The sequence below is a fragment of the Rhinolophus sinicus genome, chromosome 3, assembly GCF_057876585.1.
Source record: "Rhinolophus sinicus isolate RSI-liver-muscle chromosome 3, RSI-T2T, whole genome shotgun sequence".
NCBI lineage: Eukaryota > Metazoa > Chordata > Mammalia > Chiroptera > Rhinolophidae > Rhinolophus > Rhinolophus sinicus.
In genome coordinates this window covers 73,810,439-73,834,736 of record NC_142503.1, presented here as the reverse complement: position 1 = coordinate 73,834,736, position 24,298 = coordinate 73,810,439, and the positions used below count along the sequence as shown (strand labels likewise).

The 24,298-nt window shown below is 35.3% G+C and overlaps 1 protein-coding gene across 2 annotated transcripts in view; it reads left to right on the top strand.

Moving 5' to 3' along the window:
* PJA2 (praja ring finger ubiquitin ligase 2) overlaps positions 1 to 19,487 on the top strand; it is a 64,267-nt gene extending 44,780 nt beyond the window's left edge. For both annotated transcript variants that reach the window (XM_019727988.3, XM_019727989.3), the window contains exons 7-10: positions 2,618 to 2,729; positions 14,731 to 14,845; positions 15,223 to 15,344; positions 17,477 to 19,487. In XM_019727988.3, the coding sequence (XP_019583547.3) occupies positions 2,618 to 2,729; positions 14,731 to 14,845; positions 15,223 to 15,344; positions 17,477 to 17,602 (475 nt within the window). In that variant the 3' untranslated portion in view covers positions 17,603 to 19,487. The remainder of the gene's footprint in view (positions 1 to 2,617; positions 2,730 to 14,730; positions 14,846 to 15,222; positions 15,345 to 17,476) is intronic.
* The last annotated feature ends 4,811 nt before the right edge of the window (positions 19,488 to 24,298 follow it).

The window sequence follows — 24,298 nt, the reverse complement described above, 5'->3', positions numbered from 1 at the left end:
ATGGTTTGATAATAAAAAATGTAAAACTAGTTTGAAATTATTTCAGACTTACAGAAAAGTTGCAAAAATAATGCACAGAATTGCCATGTATTCTTTACTAAGATTCTGTAAATGTTAACATTTACCACTTTTGTGTTATCATTCTCTTTGTCCTTTATTTCTCTATATCTGTATTCTCTGTATTTGTGGTATTATTTTCTGACCCATTTATGAGTAAGTTGCAGACATGATGCCACTTTACCAACAAATACTCTAGAGTGAATTTCCTAAAATCAAGAAAATTTTCTTATGTAACACAGTAAAATTGTCCAAACCAGGAGATTAACACTGATACAGTAGTAGTATTTCATCTACAGACCTTATTCAAATGTCTGTAGTTGCTCCACTGATGCCATTAGAGAAAATTTTTTGTAGTTCAATGCAGGACTACCCATTGCATTTGTTTACACCATGTTTCTTTAGTTTCTTTTAATCTTGAACATTTCCTCCTTGACATTTTTGAAAAGTACAGGCCACTTAATTTGTAGAATGTTTCTTAAGATGGATTTGTCTGATGTCATTAGATTTGAGTTACAAATTTTTAGTAGGAGCATCATAGAAGTTATGTTTTGTTCATCTCAGTTCATATCAGAAGGCACATGGTATGAAATATCTCATTGCTGGTAATGTTAATTCTGATCCCTTGGTTAAGGTACTGTCTTTCAGATTGCTTCACTGTGCAGTCGACATTTTCCCCTTTATAGTTAATAGGTGTCAAGTAGGAACATACTTTGAGACTATATAAATAGCCTGTTTCTCCTCAAACTATCAAACTTCCATCCACTATTTTTAGCATCATTTAAGTCCAAAGCGATTCTTGTCTGAAATAGTTATTACCAAATGGTGATTGCCAAAATTAATGATACCAGAATTTTTAATATTAGTTGATTATTGTGCAGTGAACAAATTACAACCAGATATCATGCTTTGAGTGTCTGGATTTCTTTAGCCTGGAGAAGAAAAGAATTATTGGGAAGTAGTTGACTCTTAACCATTTGAAGGAGTTTTCTGCAAAGGGGAAGTGGACATACTTGTGTTGCAACACCAGGCAGAACTAGAGCACTTACTGTACATAAGTTTCAAACCACTGGCATGTACCACCTTAGAAAGCAACGTGTTTTCCATATGGAGGGAATGGGTCTACTGTTTCCTGAATGCCTACTCTGGTGCCATCTCTGTGCTAGGCACAGGAGTGCATCCACTCTTTTATTTCATAGGTGAGGATATAGAATAACAGTTAAATTTTTCACATGTTTAACTATGACTTAGTTAAATGTGAAGTTAAATTCCTATCTTACTCAGTCCAGGGCTCTTCCTCTTTGCACTACATCTCACTGCTAGACAAAGTAGGTCTAGTATTGTAAGGGAGTTTGAAGTCGCTAATTCTAATTTTCATTCTAATTCTAAAATCTGTGGTTGTATGAGAAGTCTGTTCCTTTGTACCATATGATAATCTGTTGATTTCTAGGTACTACTAAACTATAGTATAGTCTTCATAAGAATACTTCTATTTCTCTTAGCAATAGATTTGTAATTCTAATGATGGCACAAAGGTTGACATCAAAACTATTGTGAGCTAGTTTGTGTAACTACGGATGTTTCTATGATATCTGATAGGAACATGAAAGTCAACAGAAGTTTGCCTTTACGTAAACAAAATAAGCTAGTTTTGGAGATCTTGGATGTGAGGTAAGGTGCCCCCACAGAAAACTAAAAATGTAGGTCAAGAGATCAAGAGGGGGTTTGGCATTAGGTGGAGGTTTAGGAATTACCTGCAGAGAAGACGACTGAAGAAATGGACTTGAATGTAATTTCCCAGGGAGCAGGATCAGAAAGAAGAGGACTGAGGAGATACTTAACAGTGTCCAAATTTTGAAAGACTAGAGGAAAAGGAAGAGTCTGTGTATGTCTCGGTGTGGAAGAGGAGACTCGTACCACATGAAGACGTAATATTTCTCTTTAAGAGGCTTGGAATCCTTTAGAAAAAATAAATAAAAAGGAGCAGTTAGGAGCTAGTTATCTTTCAAGCTGAATAATTGAGGAAGCCTAGTTCTTGGAAGAAGAGAGATTAATGAGAAGCACTTAAGAAAATCAAATATTTTTAAGTCCAAAGTGATTGAACAGTACAAGTAAGAGAAGAAAAAAGGCTTTAACTAATGACAGAATTAAAATAAATGCAGCAATTCTCTTTATTACGTTCTCACCTAATTCAGATTGGAAACTAAAGTAAACGGAAGGGGAAATATATGGGAAAGAATTAGGAGGGAAAAAGTACTACTACCTTTATTCCAGCTGTAAGCAGTTGCCAGACTTGGAACTAGAAACATAAAAAGAGAATTTTCCTATGAACTCTGTGCCGTGAGTGTGGCAGCCTATGGGAGAGGTAGTGGTATCTTAATTCCTTATGTTTAGCCTTAAACTGTTTTTATGTTGGGTTCTTCTGCCCCTCAGTCCACAAGATTTGTATTAAAATATTTTAAGGTGTTCTACTTGCATGTTTAGTGGCTTATCAGTATGTGAATGTAATTATGTCTTCACCGTAAAGATTTCCCCAGTCATGGTTGTGTTTGTTTTTCAGTCTGTTTGATGGCTTTGCGGATGGACTAGGAGTTGCTGAAGCCATTTCTTACGTGGATCCTCAGTTCCTCACCTACATGGCTCTGGAAGAACGCTTAGCCCAGGCTATGGAGGTATTTTAGTGACTCTGATGCACATGTATAAATTGGTGGGATGCAAAATGATAAAAATCAAAGGTATTTTTTTAATTACTCTTAAGAAAAGGTGAATAATTTTCTCATTAATTTAATAACAATTACTGAATAGTGATTGGCACCAGTATGTGTATATACATTACACTTGACATCCTGCCGATTTGCCTAAAATTGCAATATTTCACAGTTTTTACTCCAAAATGGAAAATGTTTTTCCTTTAGAACTATACTTTTCCTCTATTGAATGACGTGGGTCTGTGAATCTGAATATTTTATACACACGTGCACAGGTATATTTGTGAGATGAAATTGAAGACCTCTAAGGATTTATTGCAAATCACTTCCTTTAATAGCATTTAATAGCATTTTGTCTTGAAATTTTCTGAGATTAGAAAGTCCAGTTTAGATTCATAAATTAGATAATAGGTAAGTAGATAGAGACAAACTGACCTATCTATGTATACACACACACACCGACACACACACACACACACACACACACACACACACACGGCATGTACACGCATTTAAGTTAGTTCTCCTTTGGCATCACCTTTTTATGTGTGTGTACAATCTTCTATGGAGATCAGTGCTCTCAGTTATGTGTCATGGTGTGTGTTCTCAAAATGCCATACTAGGAGAAAACTCAGAAAGAACATCATGAGACACGATCCACTTGGGACTTTCCCCAGATTAACTTGCCAGATTCTGACATGTGTGAAATAGTGTACAGCATGCTAACTTACATCAGCGATATAATATATAAAGATTTAGGATCACTAACTTCCTTGAGCTAGATAAATTTTAAGGGGCCACAATGGAATACATCTGTTCTAGAGTCTGGTTTCACAGTGCTCAGTCTTTTCCATTCTTATACTAGTGGTTTATGATCAACAATGAGATCTTAAAAAACAAGTTTGGAGAATTAAAAGTTTTACTATTTGTTACTAATGAGAAATGTGACATTTTGATTGGCATCTTGAAAGAAGAGCCAGAGAGATTGGTCATGGAGGTCGTGCTAGGTACACGCACTAGCAGAATGGACAAAGACGAGGCTGAAAGAACGTAGTTTGTCCAGGGAACGTACAGTTCCCACATTATTGGCTTCTGCTCATAGGGAACCCAATAGCACTGCCGCTTTCAGTTATTGTTATACATCTGATTAATGGTGTTAAGAGTCTCCCTTCCCTACAGCTTAAGTTTCCTCAAATTTAGTTTTCTGCTTTATTTTATTTGAATTTGAGACATGTTTGACCCCTGGAGAATTGATATAGTTTCATCTTCATATCACTCTCTAGAAATGTTTATTTTTCTGTCTAGTACGCATCTATTTAATCATTTTGAAAAATGAAGCTGAAATAATTTATGATTTGTGATTTTTCCTTTTAGATTTAACACCAGCATTCTTTAACTCACACAAAAACAAATAATAAGACAAACAGTGCTTTTACTTGTTTTTTCCCTCAAGTTACCCTCACTCATTTTAAGCAATAGTTGTTTTAATTTCTGTTATTTTTCCAATATTAGATTGATCTTTCTTTTCATGTAGTGGCTGTTGGTGAGAATAGGGCAAAATATTTAAGATTTTTAACTTTTTTAAACAGTGTGTTAAAGATTGTTACTCCCAAATTTTTTGGGGAAAAAAGGTATTCCTTTGCACATGTTTATGTTGATATCTAAAAATTTTAAGCATATATTCTAAGTAATACTGCATCTCTACAATAAAAGTATGTTCAAGAATTTAAATGTAAAAAAATAGGTTCAGATTGAGTTAAAATTGTTAGTAGTATAAACTGTTATACATTTTGACAAATAATTATTTAAGCAAAATAAAATTTTACTGGTAAAATGCATCTCTTAATGAGATGGAAGCCTTTTTCCTTACTAATTAATTTTATTTATTCCTAGAATGAGATGCAGTTCAGCATCAATTTTATTTCTGTTTTTCATTTTTATGAATACAAGCTAGAGAAACCTGGTTCACACAAATAAATTGATAGGGATGAAAGTTTATTGTCACTCAGTTCTTCTGAGATATTTGCCAACATTACATCAACTCAACTTTTTTAGATCCTCCTTCAATTTTCTTAAAAGCAGAGTATTGGAAACCATCTACAAAGATTTGTTTTTCTGTCATTAGAGTTCAGTTTGACCCAAGTATTTCAGATTGCTCCCTTGAATTGGTAAGAAGTATGCTTTTATTTATAAAGTAGAGAAAATATAAAGAGGAATGTGGGAACAGAGAACCAGCATGATACTTTGACTGCAGATGCAGTCTTAGGACATCAGTTTGAAGAAAGATTACATAATAAAGTTAATTGAAATTGAGTCTCTTATGACTCACCTTGCCTTTGGACTCCTTGGGAAGTCGTTACATGCTTACAGAGCACCTTGTATACTGACTGTAGGCCTTAGGAAGGTAGTACACGGGTAAGAGATGGGCTTTCGAGTTAATCTGTGTGACCTTGGACAGTTTCCTTAACCTCTTTAAGCTTCAGGTCCTTGTCTACAAAATGGGAATAGTACAGTTTACTTCATGGATTATTGTGAGATTTTGTTTAAGTACTTAACAAAAAGTTGATGCAGTGGCAAGCTCTCAGTAAATGGCTATATTCAAAGATATTCAAATCAGCAGTCAATCAACTGGTAATCATCTAGTAAATCTGGATTCAGTGGTCATTCAAAATCAATATTAAATAATTTGTTATAAATCTTCATTCTTTAAAAATGCAATTCTTTATTCTTTAGAAGCTAAATTTTGTTCTGACAAAGGATTATGTTACTTTAAACCTAGATATCTTCCAATTAGGCTATTTAGGCTATTTAGTTTTCTTTCTAACACTTGGACTAACTTTTGAAAATCTTTTGTCCTTCCTAAGGTATGGATGGATTATTACATCTTTATAGATTTTCATAGCAATGGCTATAAAATAGTCTCTCTTGCTCTTGTTGCTTATAAGTGATCCCAAGTCACCTTAAGTATATGTCAGTACCAAGGCAAGAAATTATTTTTACTTTACATGTATGAAATTCCAGGTATTTATTAGCCCTGCAAATGTGCAGATAATCATCAGAAAGGAATAGTAAGCCCACTGAGACAAACATGTATCAAAGTATAGTTAGCCTGGAATAACCGCCCAAATGGAACTTACTATAAATAGCATCCCTTCGTTTTATGTGTAACACAGATGAGTTCTTGCAGAGTCTGTCTGTCTTGAGAAGTATATAAGGAATTGGAGGAGATTCATGTTTATTCATGTTTATAGTTACGTGAGAAAGAAGGGACACATACCAGGCTCTTACTTTCCATTTTCTCTCTTGATAGGAATGTTTAATATAAAGAATTATTAACTATAACGGGATTAGGGTAAGGGGGTCTTGCTTAGGAAGGAATAAAGATAATTCTAAAGAATATAGAAAAAGTACATGAAGGGAACAACCACCACCTGTAGGGCTAAGATCACCTAAGGAAGTCACCGTTCCCCTCCAGGGCTGGTGTCCTCACCTTGATGGAGATGACACAGTCATGGCATAATATGGCAGAGAAGTCACTGTGGTGCTGCCTTGGCAGAACTTGGTGGACAGGAGCCCTGATGGGTGCTAGGGCGAATGGTTCCTAGGGAGACGTCGAACTGGAAGCACTCTCCACAGAGCTGTCCAAGGGGCTTCTGGGGAAGCTCCTGGCACTAGGTGCTTGTGGCTGCGTTCATTACAAGAGCTCTGTGCTGGGGAAGCCGTGCACATTGCAGGAATTTGGTACTGGTGAAAGCCATGTGTACCACACAAGCCTGTCTAGTAGTCACACAGGGATCAGAAGCAAAGCCCTTTTCCTCCTGCAGTGCCTCTTTAGTATCCTCTATGAACAAAACCTAAATAACATGACAAGTCAGAAGGGAAAATATTTAAATGACCCAAATCCATTTTTCACAGAGCTGACAAAAATGGTGAATTTGGACCTGAGAAGCAATAATGGATAACTGAAACAGTCATCCCTTTGACTACTTGGATACCATATACACCTTTCTATGTACATTTCGACTCCCGTCCAACAACAGTACAATTATATTGCTACAATACAAGATATAGCTATTTTTACAAATGAAGTTTTCAGCCTTTCCCCAGAATGAATAGTCCCAAGAGTCGTTGTATCCATCGCTGGCTATATTAATTACTCCACAAATTCAGTCAGTCACACTAAATATTCTTTTATATAAAGATTAAATTATAAAATTTCTATGTGAAATAAAAATGGGAAGGAGAGAAAAAAGAAAATAGCACGTGCAAATATATGTAACAAGCAAATAGAAAGTATGCAAAGCTACCTGGCCTTGTTTCTGTATTTGGTCACGGGCTGTAACTGATAGCTATGGTTTCCTTCTTTCATAATCCATTCTACATTTTTCCTGCCTTCAGCGAAAATCTTAGCTGGTTAGGATTCTTTACTTGGTGGAGTGAGCCAAACCTACATTCCTGAAGAGTGTGTGTCCTCAATTGTCTAGTCTTTTTTGGCTGCTGTAGTTTTCTGGTAATTTTACTGGGGGGCACAGAAGTACTGAGGTATACATTATAAGTTGAGATTATCATAGAATTTGCAAATAGAGGAAGGCTGGTCTTTGGAGGTTAAGCTACTTCTACTTGTAAAAGGATGCTCAATGACTTGGGGATTCAAAATACGGTTGACCCTTAAACAACACGGGTTTGAACTGTATGTCCACCTATGTGCACAAATTTTTCATCTTGTAAACAGATGGCATAAACTTATGTATTGATAAATACAATACAGTATTTTCCTTATGATATTAACATTTTCTTTAGGTTTATTGAAAGAATACAGTATATAATTCATATAACATACAAAATATGTGTTAATCGACTATTTATGTTACCGGTAAGGTTCCTGTTAACAGTAGACTAACAGTAGTGTACTTTTGGAAGAGACAAAAGTTATACATGGATTTTCAATTGCACAGGGGTCAGCCCCTGCGTTCTTCAAGGGTCAGCTGTAATCAGTTTCATCTTACTACAACCAGATGTCCCCATTCTAAGTTTCAGAATGTTTTAACCAATCAATGATAAAACCTTTGAAAAACTTAACAAGACTGAAAATTAAATTCTCATTTTAATTCAGCAATTTGCCAACTAAATTTTATATATGATTTTTAGAAATAAGAGGGTTTTCTTAGGTCTTCACAAACACTGTTTATTTTACTGTGGGTTCATTCTTAGAATTAATGAGCCTGAATTTGTCATTTTCTGTTTGTAAGTGTGTAAGAGCACTTAAAGGATCCATCTCACATCACAGTTTTTCTAGTCGTCATTACTGCCATAAGGTCAAGTGCAGAAGCCGCCTAGGCTCCCAAGACACGTGCTTTAGTTGGCGCTTCATTGCAGTCAACCACAGTGATAGTTTGATTAATTGTGAGGCCACTATAGGCCATGGATTAATAGCATCCCTTTCCTGTTGGCAAGGAGCTCGGCACTGAGCTTAAGCCCAAAGGCCTAATGCCTGATACCAATTCTGTGTCAGTCTGGGCTCAGTCTCAAGAGAGAAAACAGTAATTTGAACAGGGTAAGCTTAATATAAAAAATCAACTATAGCAGGACACTAGAGTTATGAGGAATTGGCTACTAGGAAGTAAAGTGAACTAAAGAATACAGGAATAGCAGATTTAAGGAATCGGTCACCTCCAGACTGAGATGGAACATTCCACCCCCCCACCCTCTGGGACTGAGATCCAGACTGTGTTGCTGAGGACACAGCCATGGCTCTTAGAGAAGTGTTTGTGCTGCTGAGCTGGCACACCTTCCAGGAAATCTGCCCTCTGGAACTTGGCAAAAGTCTGCCTTCTGGAGTGCTGAAAAACTGCTTACAGGGAGGTGACTAACTTAGAAGCACTGTGCACCACAACCACCCAAGATGGGTGGCAGGGGAAGCTGCTGGCCAGCTTATACTCCAGCTGTCAGGTGCTGGAGAAGCCGCTCTCACTAGAGGAGCCTGGTGCTGGAAAAGCCATCTGTGCTGCAGAAGCCTGCAGTAGGGAAGCCACACACTGCAAGGGCCTGTCCAGCAAGTCCACTGGAACCAAGCAGCAGAGCCCTTTTCCTTCTGTGATGTGTCTCTCAAGCCTAAGATCACGTAAACCAGCAAAGAAAAACTATTTAAAAGTCCCAGATCTGTTTTCACAGAGCAGAAGTGAAAGGTGAACTTGGAACTGAGAGGCAATAATTCAATTACTGGTACACTGTCTTTCTTATTGCAGTATCTCTGCAAATTCAGAGTCAAATTTGGTGTTCAGTTTTTTTTAATTATATTAACTCTCATTGATGAACCATTTTTTGCTTTCTCATTTTTCAGTCCTGACTTTGCTTTGACCTTGGCCCTATCCTCTATTGTTAGCCATCTCAAATCCTTTTTGGAAAGACATAATTTGTTGATAAAGTATCTAGGTTAGATCCTAAGTATACAGAAGATTGTGTTTGCCATCCATGAGAACACAATAACTATTAGGCAGAGTCTTCCTCCTACCTGGGAGGCCCAATTTGTTTATTTAGTTTTTATTGTGGTAACGTACACATAAAATTTACCATTCTACCCATTTTTAAGTATATAGCTAAGTGGAATTAAATACATTGTAAACAATAACTCCCCACTTCCCTTTCTCCCCAACCCATGGCAACTACCATTCTGTCTCTGATTTTTGCTACCTTAGGTGCCTCAATGATGTGGAATCATATGACGTTTATCTTTCTGTGACTGACTTATTTCCCTTAGTATAATGCCTGTAAGGATCATTCATGTTATAGCATATGTCAGAATTTCCTTCTTTTTCAAGGCTGAATAATATTTCATTTTATGTATAATATATACCACATTTTTTCCAGCTTTATTGAGATACAGTTTACATACGAGGTGTGACAATTAAGTTTGCGAACTTGTTACAATGATGTTGCTAACCTTTTTTGATATCAGAGGGATTATTCATTATGAATTTGTACCAGCTGGACAAACAGTTAACCAAGTTTACTATTTGGAAGTGCTGAAAAGGCTACAGGAAACAGACAACAAGACAAACAAATGAAGAAACAAAAACTCATAGACATAAACAATAGTTTAGTGGTTACCGAGAGTAAGGAGGGAGGGTTTTCTAGAAGAGGGTAAACGGGGTCATGGTAACAGAAGGAGAACTGACTCTGGGTGGTGAACACATAAAGTGAGATATAGATGATGTATCACAGAATTGTACACCTGAAATCTATGTAACTTTACTAACAATTGTCACCCCAATAAACTTCAATTAAAAGAAAAAAGTTAGACCTGAACTTTCCACCAACAATTCGTGACTCTTGTATCACAACAATGCACCAGCTCACACGGCACTGTCTGTGAGGGAGTTTTTAGCCAGTAAACAAACAAATGTATTGGAACACCCTCTCTACTCACCTGATCTGGCCCCCAGTGACTTCTTTCTTTACCCAAAAATAAAGGAAATATTGAAAGGAAGACATTTTGATGACATTCAGGACATCAAGGGTAATACGATGACAGCTTTGATGGCCATTCGAGAAAAAGAGTTCCAGAATTGCTTTGAAAGGTGAAGTAGGCCCTGGAGTCGGTGCATAGCTTCCCAAGGGGAGGACTTTGAAGGTGACCATAGTGATATTCAGCAGTGAGGTACGTAGCACTTTTTCTAGGATGAGTTCGCGAACTTAATTGTCCGACCTCATATAATGTGTAAGTTTAAGGTGTGCAATGTGTTGATTTGATGAACTTATATATTGTGAAGTCATTATCATAATAGAGTTACTTAATATCTCCATCACCTCATGTAATTACCATTTCTTTCTTGTGGTAATAACAAAGACTCTTTGCAACTTTCAAGTATATAATACAATATTGTTAAGTATAATCACTATGCTGTACAATAGATCCTCTTAACTTGACCATCTTATAACTGGAAGTTTGTACCCTTTGATCAACATCTCCTCATCCCGTAACAACCAGTCTACTCTCTGTTTTTATGAGTTCAGCTCTTTTAGATTCCACATATAAGTTATACATTATTTGTGTTTCTCTGTCTAACTGATTTCATTTGGCATAATGCCCTCAGGATCCATCCATGTTGCCACAAATGGCAGGATTTTCTTCTTTCTCATGGTTGAATGAGGTTTCATTGTGTATATATATATACATCTCTTTAGCCGTTCATCCATTGGTGAACACTTAGGTTGCTTCCGTATGTTCGCTATTGTGAATAGTGCTGCAGTGAACATAGGGGTGCAGCTATCTCTTCAGGATCCTGATTTTATTTCCTTTAAATAAGATTCCCAGAAGTGGAATTGTTGGATCATATGGTAATTCTTTTTTTTTCTTCTTTTTTTTTGAGGAACTTCCTATTGTTTTCCAAAGTGGCTATACCAATTTACGTTCCCACCAGCAGTGCATAAGGGTCTCCTTATCCCCACAGCTTTGCCAACACTTGTTATTACTTGTCTTTTTTTTTTTTTTTTTTTTTTTAAGTTTATTACTTGTTTTTTTTTTTTTTTTTTTTTTTTTTTTTAAGTTTCAGGTTATTGTCTTTTAGGTGATAGCATTATAGCAGGTTTCAGGTGATATCAATTTGTGGTTTTGATTTGCATTTTCCTGATGATTACTGATGTTCAGCATCTTTTCATGTACCTGTCAGTTTTTTTTCTTTAGCAAAATGTCTATTCATTTCCTCCGCTCAGTTTTTTAATTAGGTTGTTTGTTTTTATTATTGTGTAATATCAGTTCCTTATATATTTCGGATATTAACCGTTTATCAGATATATGATTTGCAAATATTTTCTATAATTTCGTTTTTCATTTTGTTGATTGTTTCCTTTACTATGCATAAGCTTTTTAGTTTGATGTAGTCTCATTTATTTTTGCTTTTGTTGCTTGTGCTTCTGTTGTCGTAGCCAAAAAATCATCACCAAGACCAACGTCAAGGAACTTTTCTCCAGTGTTTTCTTCTAGGAGTTTCACTGTTTCAGGTCTTAGTTTTTAATCCATTTTGAGCTAATCTTTGTGAGTGATATAAGGTAGGGGTTCAGTTTAATTCATGTGATTATCCACTTTTCCCAGCACCATTTATTGAAAAGATTATCTTTTCCCCATGGAGTATTTCTGGCTCCTTTATCAAATATTAGTTGTCTGTATATGCCAGGGTTTATTTCTGGGCTCTTGATTCTGTTCCATTGATCCATATGTCTATTTTTATGCCAGTACCATACTGTTTTGATTACTATAATTCTATTAGTATTTATTTAGTACTTTATTGTTTTTGACACTATTATGAATGGGATTATTTCCTTTATTTCTTTTTCAACTATTTTATTGTTAATGTATAGAAACACATTTGATGTCCATATGTTGATTTTGTATACTGTAACTTTACTGAATTTACTGATTAGTTCTAATGTAGTTTGCTTATTTGTGTGTTTTTTGGTGGAGTGTTTAATATTTTCTATATATAAGATGGTATCTGCAAACAAAAACAATTTTATTTCTTCCATTCCTATTTAGATGCTTTTTTTTCTTTTGCTTGCCTGATTGCTTTGGCTCGGACATCCAGTGCTATGTTGAATATGAGTGATGAGAATAGGCACCCTTGTGTTCTTTATCTTAGAGGGAAAGCTTTCAACCTTTCACTCTTGATTGTGATGTTAGCTGTGGGTTTGTCATATACTTGTATGTATGCCTTTATCATGTTGAGGTATGTTCCTTTTATACCCAATTTGTTGGGAGTTTTTATTATGAAAGAATGCTGTATTTTGTCAAATGTTTTTTCTGCAAGTATTGAGATGATCATAATATTTTTAGCTTAATATTCTGTAAATATGGTATATTACATGTTGAATCGCATGTGTTATACTGTCCTTGAATCCCAGGGATAAATCCCACTTGATCTTAATGTATGATACTTTAAATGTGCTGTTGAATTCAGTTTGCTAGTATATTAAGATTTTTGCATTTATGTTTGTCAGGGTTATTGGGCTATGATTTTCTTGTAGTGTACTAATCTGACCTTGGGTATCGGGGTAATGCTAGCATCATAAAATGTGTTTGGGAATCTTCCTCCTCTTCACTTTTTTGAAAGAGTTTGGGAAGGATTGACATTAATTTTTCAATGTTTTGTAGAATTTCCCAGGGAAACCCTCAGATCCTGGGCTTTTCTTTGTTGGTAGAATTTTTATTTATTAAGGTTCAATTTTCTGACTCATTCAAATTTTTTATTTCTTCATTCTTGGTAAGTTGTATATTTCTAGGAATTTACCCATTTCTTTCAGGTTGTCCAATTTGTTGGTGTATAACTCATGCTAACTCCCCTAAGATCCTTTGTATTTCTGTGGTATCAGTTGTAATGTTTCCTCTTTCTTTTTTTACTTTATTTGAATCGTCTCTCTTTTTTTTCTTAGTCCAGCTACAGGTTGTCATTTTTGTTTATCTTTTTCTTAAAAAAACAAACAAAACAAAAAAACCCAGCTCTTAATTTTGTTGATATTTTCTATTTTTCTGGTTTCTACTGCATTTATTTCTGCTCTGATCTTTGTTATTTCCTTTTTTCTTTTACTTTTGGCTTAGGTTGTCCTTTTTTCAGTCCTTGAGATATAACATTAAGTTGTTTATCTGAGATCTTTTTTCTTAATGTAGGCATTTATTGCTATAAACTTCTCCTCAGAACTGCTTTATATCTCATATAAGTTTTGGCATGTTGTGTTTCCATTTTTGTTTGTTTCAAGATATCTTTTGATTTCTTCTTTGACACATTGGTTTTTCAAGAGTGTGTTGGTTAATTTCCACATATTTGGGAGTTGTCCAGTTTTCTTCCTGTTACTGATTTTTCATTTCTTGCTATTTTGGCCAGAAAAGAGTGTTGATAAGATTTTAGTCTTTCAAAATTTGCTAAGACTTGTTTTGTGACCTATTATATAATCTATCCTGGAGAATATTCCATATGTACTTGAGAAGAACGTGTATTCTGCTGCCATTGTATGGAAAGTTCTTATATGTCTGTTAGATTTATTTCTAAAGTATAGTTTAAGTCCAATGTTTCCTTTTTGATTTTCTATCTGGATGATCTATTCATTGTTGAAAGTGAGGAATTAAACTATGCTAGTATTATTGTATTATTGTCTAATCTCACTTCAGATCTGTTTTTATTTGCTTAATATATTTAGGTGCTCTGATGTTGGGTGCATGTTTATTTATGATTGTTATATCCTCTTGATAAGTTCACCCTTTGTAATTATATAATAACCTTTTTGGCTCTTGTTACTGTTTTTGCTTAAAATTTGTTTTGTCTGATGTTAGTGTAGTTATTCCTGCTCCCTTTGGTTTCCACTTGCCTGGGATATCTTTTTCCATCCCTTCACTTTGAGCCTGTCCTTAAAGCTGATGTGATTCTCTTGTAGGCCGTACATCAAACATCTTAACAGTCTATGTTACGATGATAACAACCTAACTTCTATTGCATACAAAAGCTCTACCATTTTATTTCCTCTTTTATGTTTTTGATGTGAAAAATTACCTATTTTTATACTGTATATTCTTTATCAAATATTATAGCTACAGTTATTTTTAATACTCTTGTTTTTTAACCTTTATACTTGAATAAAGTGATTAACACACCACATATTATTGATCCCGTACAGGAACTCTTAAGTTGGAAGAGATAACCACTCTTCTGAAAATATTAAATAATGGGCAAGTAGATGGTTATTGAGACAAATAGATTTTTGTTATACTTGTGAAAAGTAGGCTTTTTTGATGTGTTTTTGATGTTTTAGTTTGATGGTAATGATGATGGTTTCTTTTGGAGGAAGATAAACAGGGCAGTGGACTGAAGCAAAAGAAACTAGCAAGAAGGAAATAATAGTGGATATAATTTTGAAGATAGCATTACTCTCTTAAAATGTTTTCTAACAAAGAACTATGACCTTTTTTTTTTTTTTTCAGACTGCCCTGGCACATCTAGAGTCTCTTGCAGTAGATGTTGAGGTGGCCAATCCACCAGCTAGTAAGGAGAGCATTGATGGTCTTCCAGAGACCCTTGTTCTTGAAGATCACACTGGTAAGGGCAAAGCTGATCTCTAACATTGAATGACACATTGCATGTTTAAGTATATAATCAATGAACTGAAAATATAAAATACTAACTGTCATTATATTTTCTATGAAACAAGATTCTGACAAACTTTCACCTAGTACAAGAATATTTTTAATTTATCAAGTGATAGGCTGGGACAAATGTTTCCTAGTCAACTTTTCTACAAAAGCAATGTTTATTAAATTTCAAATTGTCACGTATTAGAAACATGTTTGCCAATTTATTGCTCAAATTCTGTTTTATCTTTCAGAGGTATCATCTATGAGTTTGTATGTTGGTGTTCAGTTTTATTAAAATTGAACTTTATGGGATTAAAATATCAAATTATTTGTTGTTTTCAGCTATTGGTCAGGAGCTATGCTGTCCAATCTGTTGCAGTGAGTATATTAAGGATGATATAGCAACAGAGTTACCCTGTCACCATTTCTTTCACAAACCTTGTGTCTCAATTTGGCTACAGAAGGTGAGTTTTATATTACTTTTTTTAAGTTAATATTTTAATAGTTCTTCCTACAAGTCAATGATGATAGTGGTGTCTTTTAAGCCTATTTTATTTATATAGTTGGAGTACTTTTTAATTCAGTTTAATTTAAAAATTGGTTACCTTTTAATGACTACAGATTAATGATAGTGTCAGACTATTTTACTTTACTAATATTGTCTATAAAATAATATAGATAACACAAACTACTTAACATCTTTAATCACATCCCTGAAATTGGACGTTTTCAAAAATAGCTCAAGCAAAGAAGTCTTTGATACTACTCAGAATACTGTAAAAATATACAGATATTCTATTAATCTGTATCAATATCTCTGCAAATGTATGAGAAATGTTTAATAATCTAACAAGTATCTCCTATTCAAATTTTTATATGTTGTCCTTAAATATTTACCCCCAAATTTTAAGTATATTTGCATTACTTAAGAAAAAAGAGTTTTACTTGAATCTCTGTGAACTCTATTTTAGTGTAAAGGATATTTACATGCAGTTCAGTATAAATCCCCAAATTACCTTCCCAGCTTATTTACTTATGAATATAGTGCCTCTCTTCTCTATAACTACTCCCTTCGTTTTTTCCTCTTCCTTCTTCCCTCCTTCCTCTCTTCTTTCCACTTCATCTTTGTCAAAACTCTACTTAAAATTTCTAAAATCCTATGCAGAAATGTTCACTATTCCTTTATAAAATCTAAAGTTTCTGTCTTGGCTTTTAAGGCCTTCTGTGAGCGAGCTCCCAAACTGTCTCTTCAGATTTACTCCTGTATAGCTATGTTTGCTTAGCCTGCTATGGTCTCCCCCGGTACCTGTAAGATTAGATGGTCTAGGTACGTCCAACTTCAGTTCCACCTTTTCTAAACTTCTACAATAGTATCAAATCTTTAAGCAGTATTAATGTTTTGTGTTCCTGCAGTGTTGCAGACACCACTAGATGATTGCTGTATAATTTCCCATTTATTCCCCACAGTAACCCTGGGACATATTGGTATCCTTATTCTCATTTTCCAGTAATTGATACTCATACAAGGTTACACAGATAGTATGTGGTTGATGGAGAACGCATCTATCCGATGGTAAAATGTTGCTGTTAGGCCCAGTTTGTATGGCAAGTGCTCAATAAGTGTTTATAGAATTAAAGTCTTGAATTGTGAACATGATATATGTTGTACAACCATGAATTGTCATTGACTTTGCTATAACCCAAGGTAGCAATCTCTGTAGTCTCTTTCCAGTCAGGAAACAGCTTAGTGTGAAGCCTTTCCTCTGAGGAGAAGGTTCCCAAGATACAAATCTTTGTCACCTTTAACAGTGTAATTTCTGCATCCTGCTTTCTATCAGGGCGATCTCCTTGGAAAAAAGACCGGATTTGCAAAGTCACTAGATGACATATCTCTATAATCTGCCATTCATAAAATGTTGTACTACCAATATAACTATTTCCCTATCCCACCTGCCCTCCCAGGTGTATGGTTGATTTATTTTATCACTTAGAAAATACCTAACTCTCCATATCTTTTTTTAAAAGGAATTATATGGCCTATAAAGAAGGTCTGTGTGGTCCATCTGTACACTAAAGTCAGGCTTCAGTGTATATGCATGAGTGAGTGTGTGTGTGTTTAAATATATAGACATAGAAGGTCCCTAAGGAGGGTGATTTGGTGTAATACATGTGTGAGTGAATTAGGTCTGGTTTCTCTAATATATGCATCGTAGATTAAATATAATAATCAGTTCAGGTGAGGACATGGCCTGACTCCTTGCTCACTCTGTCCCTCAGCAGCCATGATGAGCAGGGAGTGTAGTAGAGTCTCAATTAATACTCACTAAATGAAAGATGAGTGATCTCACAGATGTAAACATGATTAAGAGATACTGTTTACCCTCAAATAAATTAGTGTCTGATTGGGATGAAGAGGAAATATTAATAGTATCAAAATTTTGCCTCTCTATATTGTATGTGTTTGAAATTCATTTGGTTTTTGTTTTTAAGTTGTTTTGTTTTTAGGATAAAGATACTGTTTCTTTCTTTATTAAGATACTTGTGTGACAGTTAAGACCTTTCCATTGACTATGAACTTGTGTTTTTCTCCTTCTAGTCGGGAACATGCCCTGTGTGCCGCCGTCATTTCCCACCTGCAATTATTGAAGCCTCTGCAGCTGCTTCCTCTGAGCCTGAGCACGAGGCCCCACCTTCAAGTGACAGCACTGCAGAAGCCCCCTAAACCTTAACACTTGAATGAGATCAGTCTATCAAAGTAAATCTGCAAATTCCTTCTAAATCTGATGTGCAAATAATTATATATAAATATATTAAAATACTATATATAGTCTATGTCATAGTTTAGAAAGAGAATATTAACCTTTCTAAACTAAATTTAGGTTTGCTGGAAGTACTAAACATTTTCAAGCTGAATGTTGACGCAGTACATCCATTTTTTTTTTTTTAGTTGAATATGTTGATATTGTAAAGTCAAGCTTATCAATTAACTCTCTCCAGAAAAAATAATCATCTATGTGGCATACGTTATTGGTTTTCTCAGAAGTACTGCCACTAAGTGATTATGAGTAAGATCTCCCATTTGCATCAGATGTGAAGGCTGTGATCACAACAGTAGTAAAAATTGGTTTCATTGGAAATAAAAAGAATTCGAAAGCATGCTTTTTCATTGGTCCCTTTGCTTTTGCTACATCAGAACCTCTTGGTTCATGATACTGAGTGGTTTTTTTTTTAGGAAGGTGTCTATTCTTCCATCTTTGTTTAAAATTAGGACTCTTTAGAATGTCAAACAAAGGATATAATTCTGGCTATGGCATCACACAATTTTTAAATCATAAATGTAATCCCCTGGAAAGGTAGTAAAATAAATTATTATTATTTTATATTGGATGTGTTTAAAGTAAGGTTAGTAAAGCATATGAACAATCTAGTGTGCTCAGTGCTTGGTTCAATGAAATGAATTAGAAGGCCTTACAGAAATCCTTTCTACTTGGATAAAGTTATACTTGAAGGTCCAGAACACTCATGGCACATTTGTTTAATAAATATTGGGTGTAGTTAGTTTAAGGTAATTTTGGTTCTGAAATATTTTGGAAAATCGGAAAACATGCATACAGTGTTTTTAACACTTATTCTTTTGTATCCTAAAGGAAAATCTGAATCCTTAAAAAACTAAAAGGTTAAATGTGTAACTTGTATAAAGCATAAAATTGATGGGGCATAGGACAGATTTGGCCATAACCTTTTTATAACATATCTAAACCTTACTGTGTTATAATTTATTTATTTAAAGTATTCTTGAACAATGATTATCCATATTACGTTATCAGTATTTGTTTCTTTGCACTAATTTTGGTAAAATTATTCACCTGGAACTGAAAATAGGTAGTTTCAAAGCCATGGGTGAAAAGGAAGTAGGTTATATGATTGCTCAGTGACTGTGTGAACAGAACTAAATATGTACACAGTTTCTTTCTTATTTTCCTTTGTTTAAAAGAGAAAAGAAGATCCTGTCCTGAGATTTACCCTCTAAAAGAGTTCTATTCCAAAGCTCCTACAAAAGTGAGCAAATTAGCTTCCCTTATTCTATTTCATGGGAAATTTGACCCTCAAGGTCGTCTTTGTAATAATGTCACTCTAGGTTAAGATTGCACAGCTTTCTGTTTATGTGATCACACCCAGCTGGCAATTATGTACAGATATTGAGGTAATACTTAACTTATGGATGTGATTTGGTAGCAACACCAGGGAATGAAGTTAGAATACCCCATTTGAGCAAGTAAAATAGTAAAGCACATAGTGAGTGTACATCCATTCAAGTAGTACATTGATAATTTAATATTTGGCCATGTAAAAGGAATATTTATATGGCATCCCAAATGCAAAATTACATTATATTTGTGTAATTTCTCTGAATATTTATATTCCATCTCCTTTCTTCATTCTTAAATGAATTTTCACTGTTGGCACATTTGAGGCTTAAATATAAGGAACATAACACTTGCATTCTGATTTTTGCATATATTGTAAATGTGTCTGGTATTTACAGCAAAATACTGTGTATCATTTTATGGGTTAAAAAAAAGCAAAAAAAAAAAAAAAAAAAACAACCTGAACATTGCATGCATGTAATGTGGTGAATTTGTAACTTAGGGGTTCTTTGGGGCTTCTGTGACTTTGGAAATGCTTACATTCAGGCCTTAATGTTGCATTAGCTAGCATGTTTTCCTTCTGATGTATATAGTCTTGGTTGTATAAACTAATCTTTGCTTGTTTTCTACTTTGTGATCTTTCCATACTATATTTCATTGATGATCAGTTAGTGTCAAGAGGTCAAATCAGATTAAAATTAATTCTCATGTGTATATTGTGAAAATGTGTGGCTAGTGTGATTTTTGTTTTTGTTTTTGTTTTCCAGAAATTTGTGGCTAGTGTGTTTTTTGTTGTTGTTTCCTTTAAGTAATATTGATCAGTTGTGACACTTCCTGGTTAAACTGACATTGCTACAGATTTCTCTGTAATAAGCCACACATTATATTTAGTCAGTATTAAGGGACCTTGGTGTTTTTTTTTTCCTCCTAGATAGCAGCTGTCCCAAAGAAAATATTTCTTTTTTGCCTGTTATGATTTAGCTCTTATCTGCCAGTTGTTAAGAGGTTTTGGTTCCAAACTCAACCAGCAGTGTAGAGAGCTGAACTTAAGATAGCTGTTGTACTTTTTGCTTTCCATCTGTTTCTGTCCTTCATTCTTGGCTCCCTACTATCTATAAACAGCTGCTATGAAGGAGAAAAGTTGAATAAGAGTTGGCTTATACAATTTTTTAAAAAGAAAATTAAGGTTCTAGGATTTTCATTGTAATGAGCTGATGAAAGCTGAGGTTAACAAGTTCAGACACCAAAGTATTGATCAGATCTTGGATCCTTTTGAAAAAGTTAAGAATATATGAGGATAAATTAGAAATACGTATAAATATTAATAAAAATGTTTCCCTTATTTCTCTATTATATGTTAAGTGACTTGGCCTAGTAATTGTATTTTTTTTATACATTTTCTTTCGTGTAATATGAATGCTGGTATTTAAAGATAGTTTCATGTGGTTTTATTTTATGTTTCTTAATTGTTTATCTCTCAGCTTACTAACTCTTTAGATTATTTGTGATCTGGATTTATATATAAGCTGTTAAATATATATGAACTGTTAAAATGGAATGCAAGTTTTTCAAAAGCCCAGGTCTAAATGTAATGACTGGTTTATTGTTCCACAACCCTAGTCCATCATTTTCCATGTAAATCATAAACAATAAACAGGATATACTCAGTGGTCATTTCTAATATTTAATTGTGCAGTCGTATCACTTCTATAATCCTTCCTGGAGGACGTGGTATTAATGGTAAAGAATACAGCTGTTAAGGAAGTCTAGCAAAGGCTCCAGAACACATGGTTTTATAGTCATTGAACCGTGATCTTGGAAGGCCGGGGCAGAGAGAGCAGCTCTAAGAAGTGGTTGAAGGACTTCCTGCTGGAAGGGCTCTGGAGTAGTCCCTGCTCTCTCCTTCTTAGCAATCCTGTAGGTCCAGCAGAGTCCACCTTCCACACTCACTCAGGACTGCAGAAACCTTCGAAGGTCCAGGACGGACTCCCGCCTCGCTTCAGTGGCTTCCTCCACATCAGGTATGGAGAGTGTTATGAAATCTACCTGGTTAGGAAGATTCCTCATGGTTTCCAAAGTGTTCAAAAATCTCACCCATTTCAAAAGGATAAACAGTGATGATAGATTATGCCCACATTAAGTTAGAAAACTATAATCCTTTTATGTATAAGCTTTACAAAGTTTAGAATTCTGATTCTCCCTTCATAGAATAAACAAGTGCGAAAAAATACAGTCTTAGAGCTAGAAACAGCAGTGGTACACTACACCTTTTCTGGAGTGTAAAATCAACTTATAATTGTGTCATTTGATTTTTATCCAGCCACTGCTTCCAAAGTTGGAGCCACTCAGCATCCCTACAAGGGACAGGTTTCATTGTTAGAAGTGTCACCCAAATGTTTCTATAAACAGCACACATGTGAAACTACATAGAAAAGTCCCATCTCGTCTGTGTGGCCACGTCTTCATATCTTCAGGCTTCACACTTCTCTTGGATCTTATGTGATATCTGTTCCCGACCAGCCTGGCATTGGCTCTTTCAATCCCTCTCTTCAACTAAACACAATTCTTCTGTGGTCTGACTAGAGCCTGGTCCAGAAACACTTGCCAACTTCAGAGTGATTCCCATTACTGGTATATGTTGATATTATTATCATTCCTTCCATTATTAGGCAAACATGTCACGTTGTCTCTTGCTGAACTTTACAGGCATTGCTGGTAAGTCAGGTCCACTCCTCATTACTTACACAATTTCTTTTTAACCTAATTGAAGGATGGTGTTCATCTTACTAAATTGAACTTGTAAAGGTCCTTATGAATTCTGATTCTTCCTCTTGGCCTTTGTCAGTTCCAATTTTAATGAATCATGCCTTTGGTATTTAGGGGCTTTACCCAAGTTATTGATAAATATTGACTAGAACAGGAAGAAATACAGACCCTCTTCAGAATGCTACTAGAGACTGCCCTCCAGGTGATTGGTCCATCAATCAGTATTTTGGGTGTAGTTGGTGAAGCAACTACCAGTCATTTATGTGCTCATGTTTCTTCATCTTTCCTAAAAGGACACCATAAGAATCGTTATATTTGGCCAACAAGCAGATTATACTGTCTATGGAAATAGTCTAATCTGCTAGTATATTAAATCAAGAAAGGAAATGAAGTTAGCAGGAAATGCCTCATTCTTAGTGAAACCATACTACCTCCTTTTTTCCAACTGTTCACATGCCATTTGTTTATTAAACTGCCCTAGAATTGGATAAGTGATCAATGTCAAGCTCATTTCTATGATTTTTGGAATCTGCTTTTTTCCTCTCAAAAATGTGGCATTTTGAAGCGACATGACTTTGACAAATCACTTAATTTTCCTGCTTCTGTTTTGTCTGTAAGCTAACAAATCTAAATTACAGGTTTATCCACTGTTGGATAAAGGTTTGAAAAAAATGTTCTTTGTTGATAATACAGAGTCATGGGGAAATATGGTTGCTTTCCATCACTGTTTAATTTTAGCATGGCTTTTTAGGGTTGATGAACATTTCAGATGAAAACCTTAAAAGCATCTTAATCACTTCTCAGGAGATGAAGGAATTTGACAGGGGAACTTTATTAAATAAAAATAAGTACAATTTAATTAACATTAATTTTATTAAAAGGCTACATGCCTAGATATGGCACCTTATTTCTTTTTGGATTCCTAGTTTATAATTAGGATGCAATTTTTATAGTGGAAACTGGGGGGGAGAGATCTTTATCTTTTTAGAAAGATACCACTTCTTATCCATTCACTGTCAAGAAGAAACTCTGCAACCCACTGTGATTTCTTTTGATTATAACACAGCATTTCTTCTTAATAAGATTCATTGAAAAAATGCATTTTTACATTAGAATAATGTTTCCCATTTACGAAGTGCTAAATACTAGCCATTGTGTTAGGCTGTTTTAGCTAATACTCATAATGAATCTGCAAGCTAGGTTATATTGTCCCAACTTACAAATAAAAAGATTGAGTCCTGGTTCTTAAGCAAGAGCCTGAGTGTCCTTCCTAGTTCATGCCACCTTCCTAGGCAGGAGCAACCTATCTAATCGATGTTCATATTTGAGTAAGTTGCTTGAGATACAGTCTGAGTTTTAAAAATGGTTGGGGGCCAGGGGAGACCTAACTAATGCAGACACCTGTCTATAAGTGACATTACCCTTTTCAAAAATACCTGGATTTCTTTCTTCAGAATCCAGGGACATTTACCTTCACAATTGCAATCACTCCAAAGAGGAGAGAACCTATCCCCACATTGTTTCATCAATAGGAATAGACATTTGACAGGGTTTCCTTTTGATTTCAATCCTTAAATGCTATTTTAAACTCTTTCCAGACATTGAAGCCATGCCTTAGTTCTGTTTGTCTATTTTATTCCCATTTTCTTGTTAAAAGAACCGAAGTATTATAGACAAACTGTTCCAACGGGCTTCACTACATAACATACTGACGGGCCTTTGACCTCACTGAATAATTCCTCCTCTTGGCTTGGAGCCAGGGTTCTTCAGCTCTGGTATTGAAGTACTCTAGGTTTGATGCCATTGCAGAATGTCAGAGTTTTCATTTAATTTAAATTCACACTTAAGGCAGATGAGCCTAGGGTTGGGGAGCTTACAAAATCACCCTTGTCTGGCAAGCAAGCCCTAGCCTAGGCAGGATGGTGATGAATCACCACTGAACACCGTGGTTACACCCATATCTAAATGAGTAGCACATGAAAGTAGATGTTTACATTTGTTAAGTAAAAATGAGTGAGCTTGTGAAAATCATATATTAGGACATACGGGCCTGGCATGCTCCCTGAATCTCCTGCGGGGGGAGGGGGGATCTCATCAACCCCAACAAATGAACTGTTTGCATATCCTGAGTAAATCTATCCATTTACCAAATGTTTATCAAGTGCCTACTTCGGCACAACTGTAAACAAGAAAGCCAAACTCCTTGGCCTCCTGGAGCCTCTACTGTAGTGAGGAAACTATTGCATGTTTTCCCCCCGAAGTAGCTGGATTCACTGGGAAGGGTTTCATCTTGGCCTGGGGAACACATGGATCCTAGGACCTTCGGAGCGCTTCTGTGGTTATCCAAGCTAGAAACCACCAAAGCCGGGAGGAGGAGTAACAAGTGCTGAGCCCCCCAAGGTGACTGACTCCCTGCAACTACCCGCAAGCCCGAAAGGTCTGTAGCTATGTTGCTCTATTTCCAGGTCTGTAGCTATGTTGCTCTGTTTCCATGTTAAAGATCT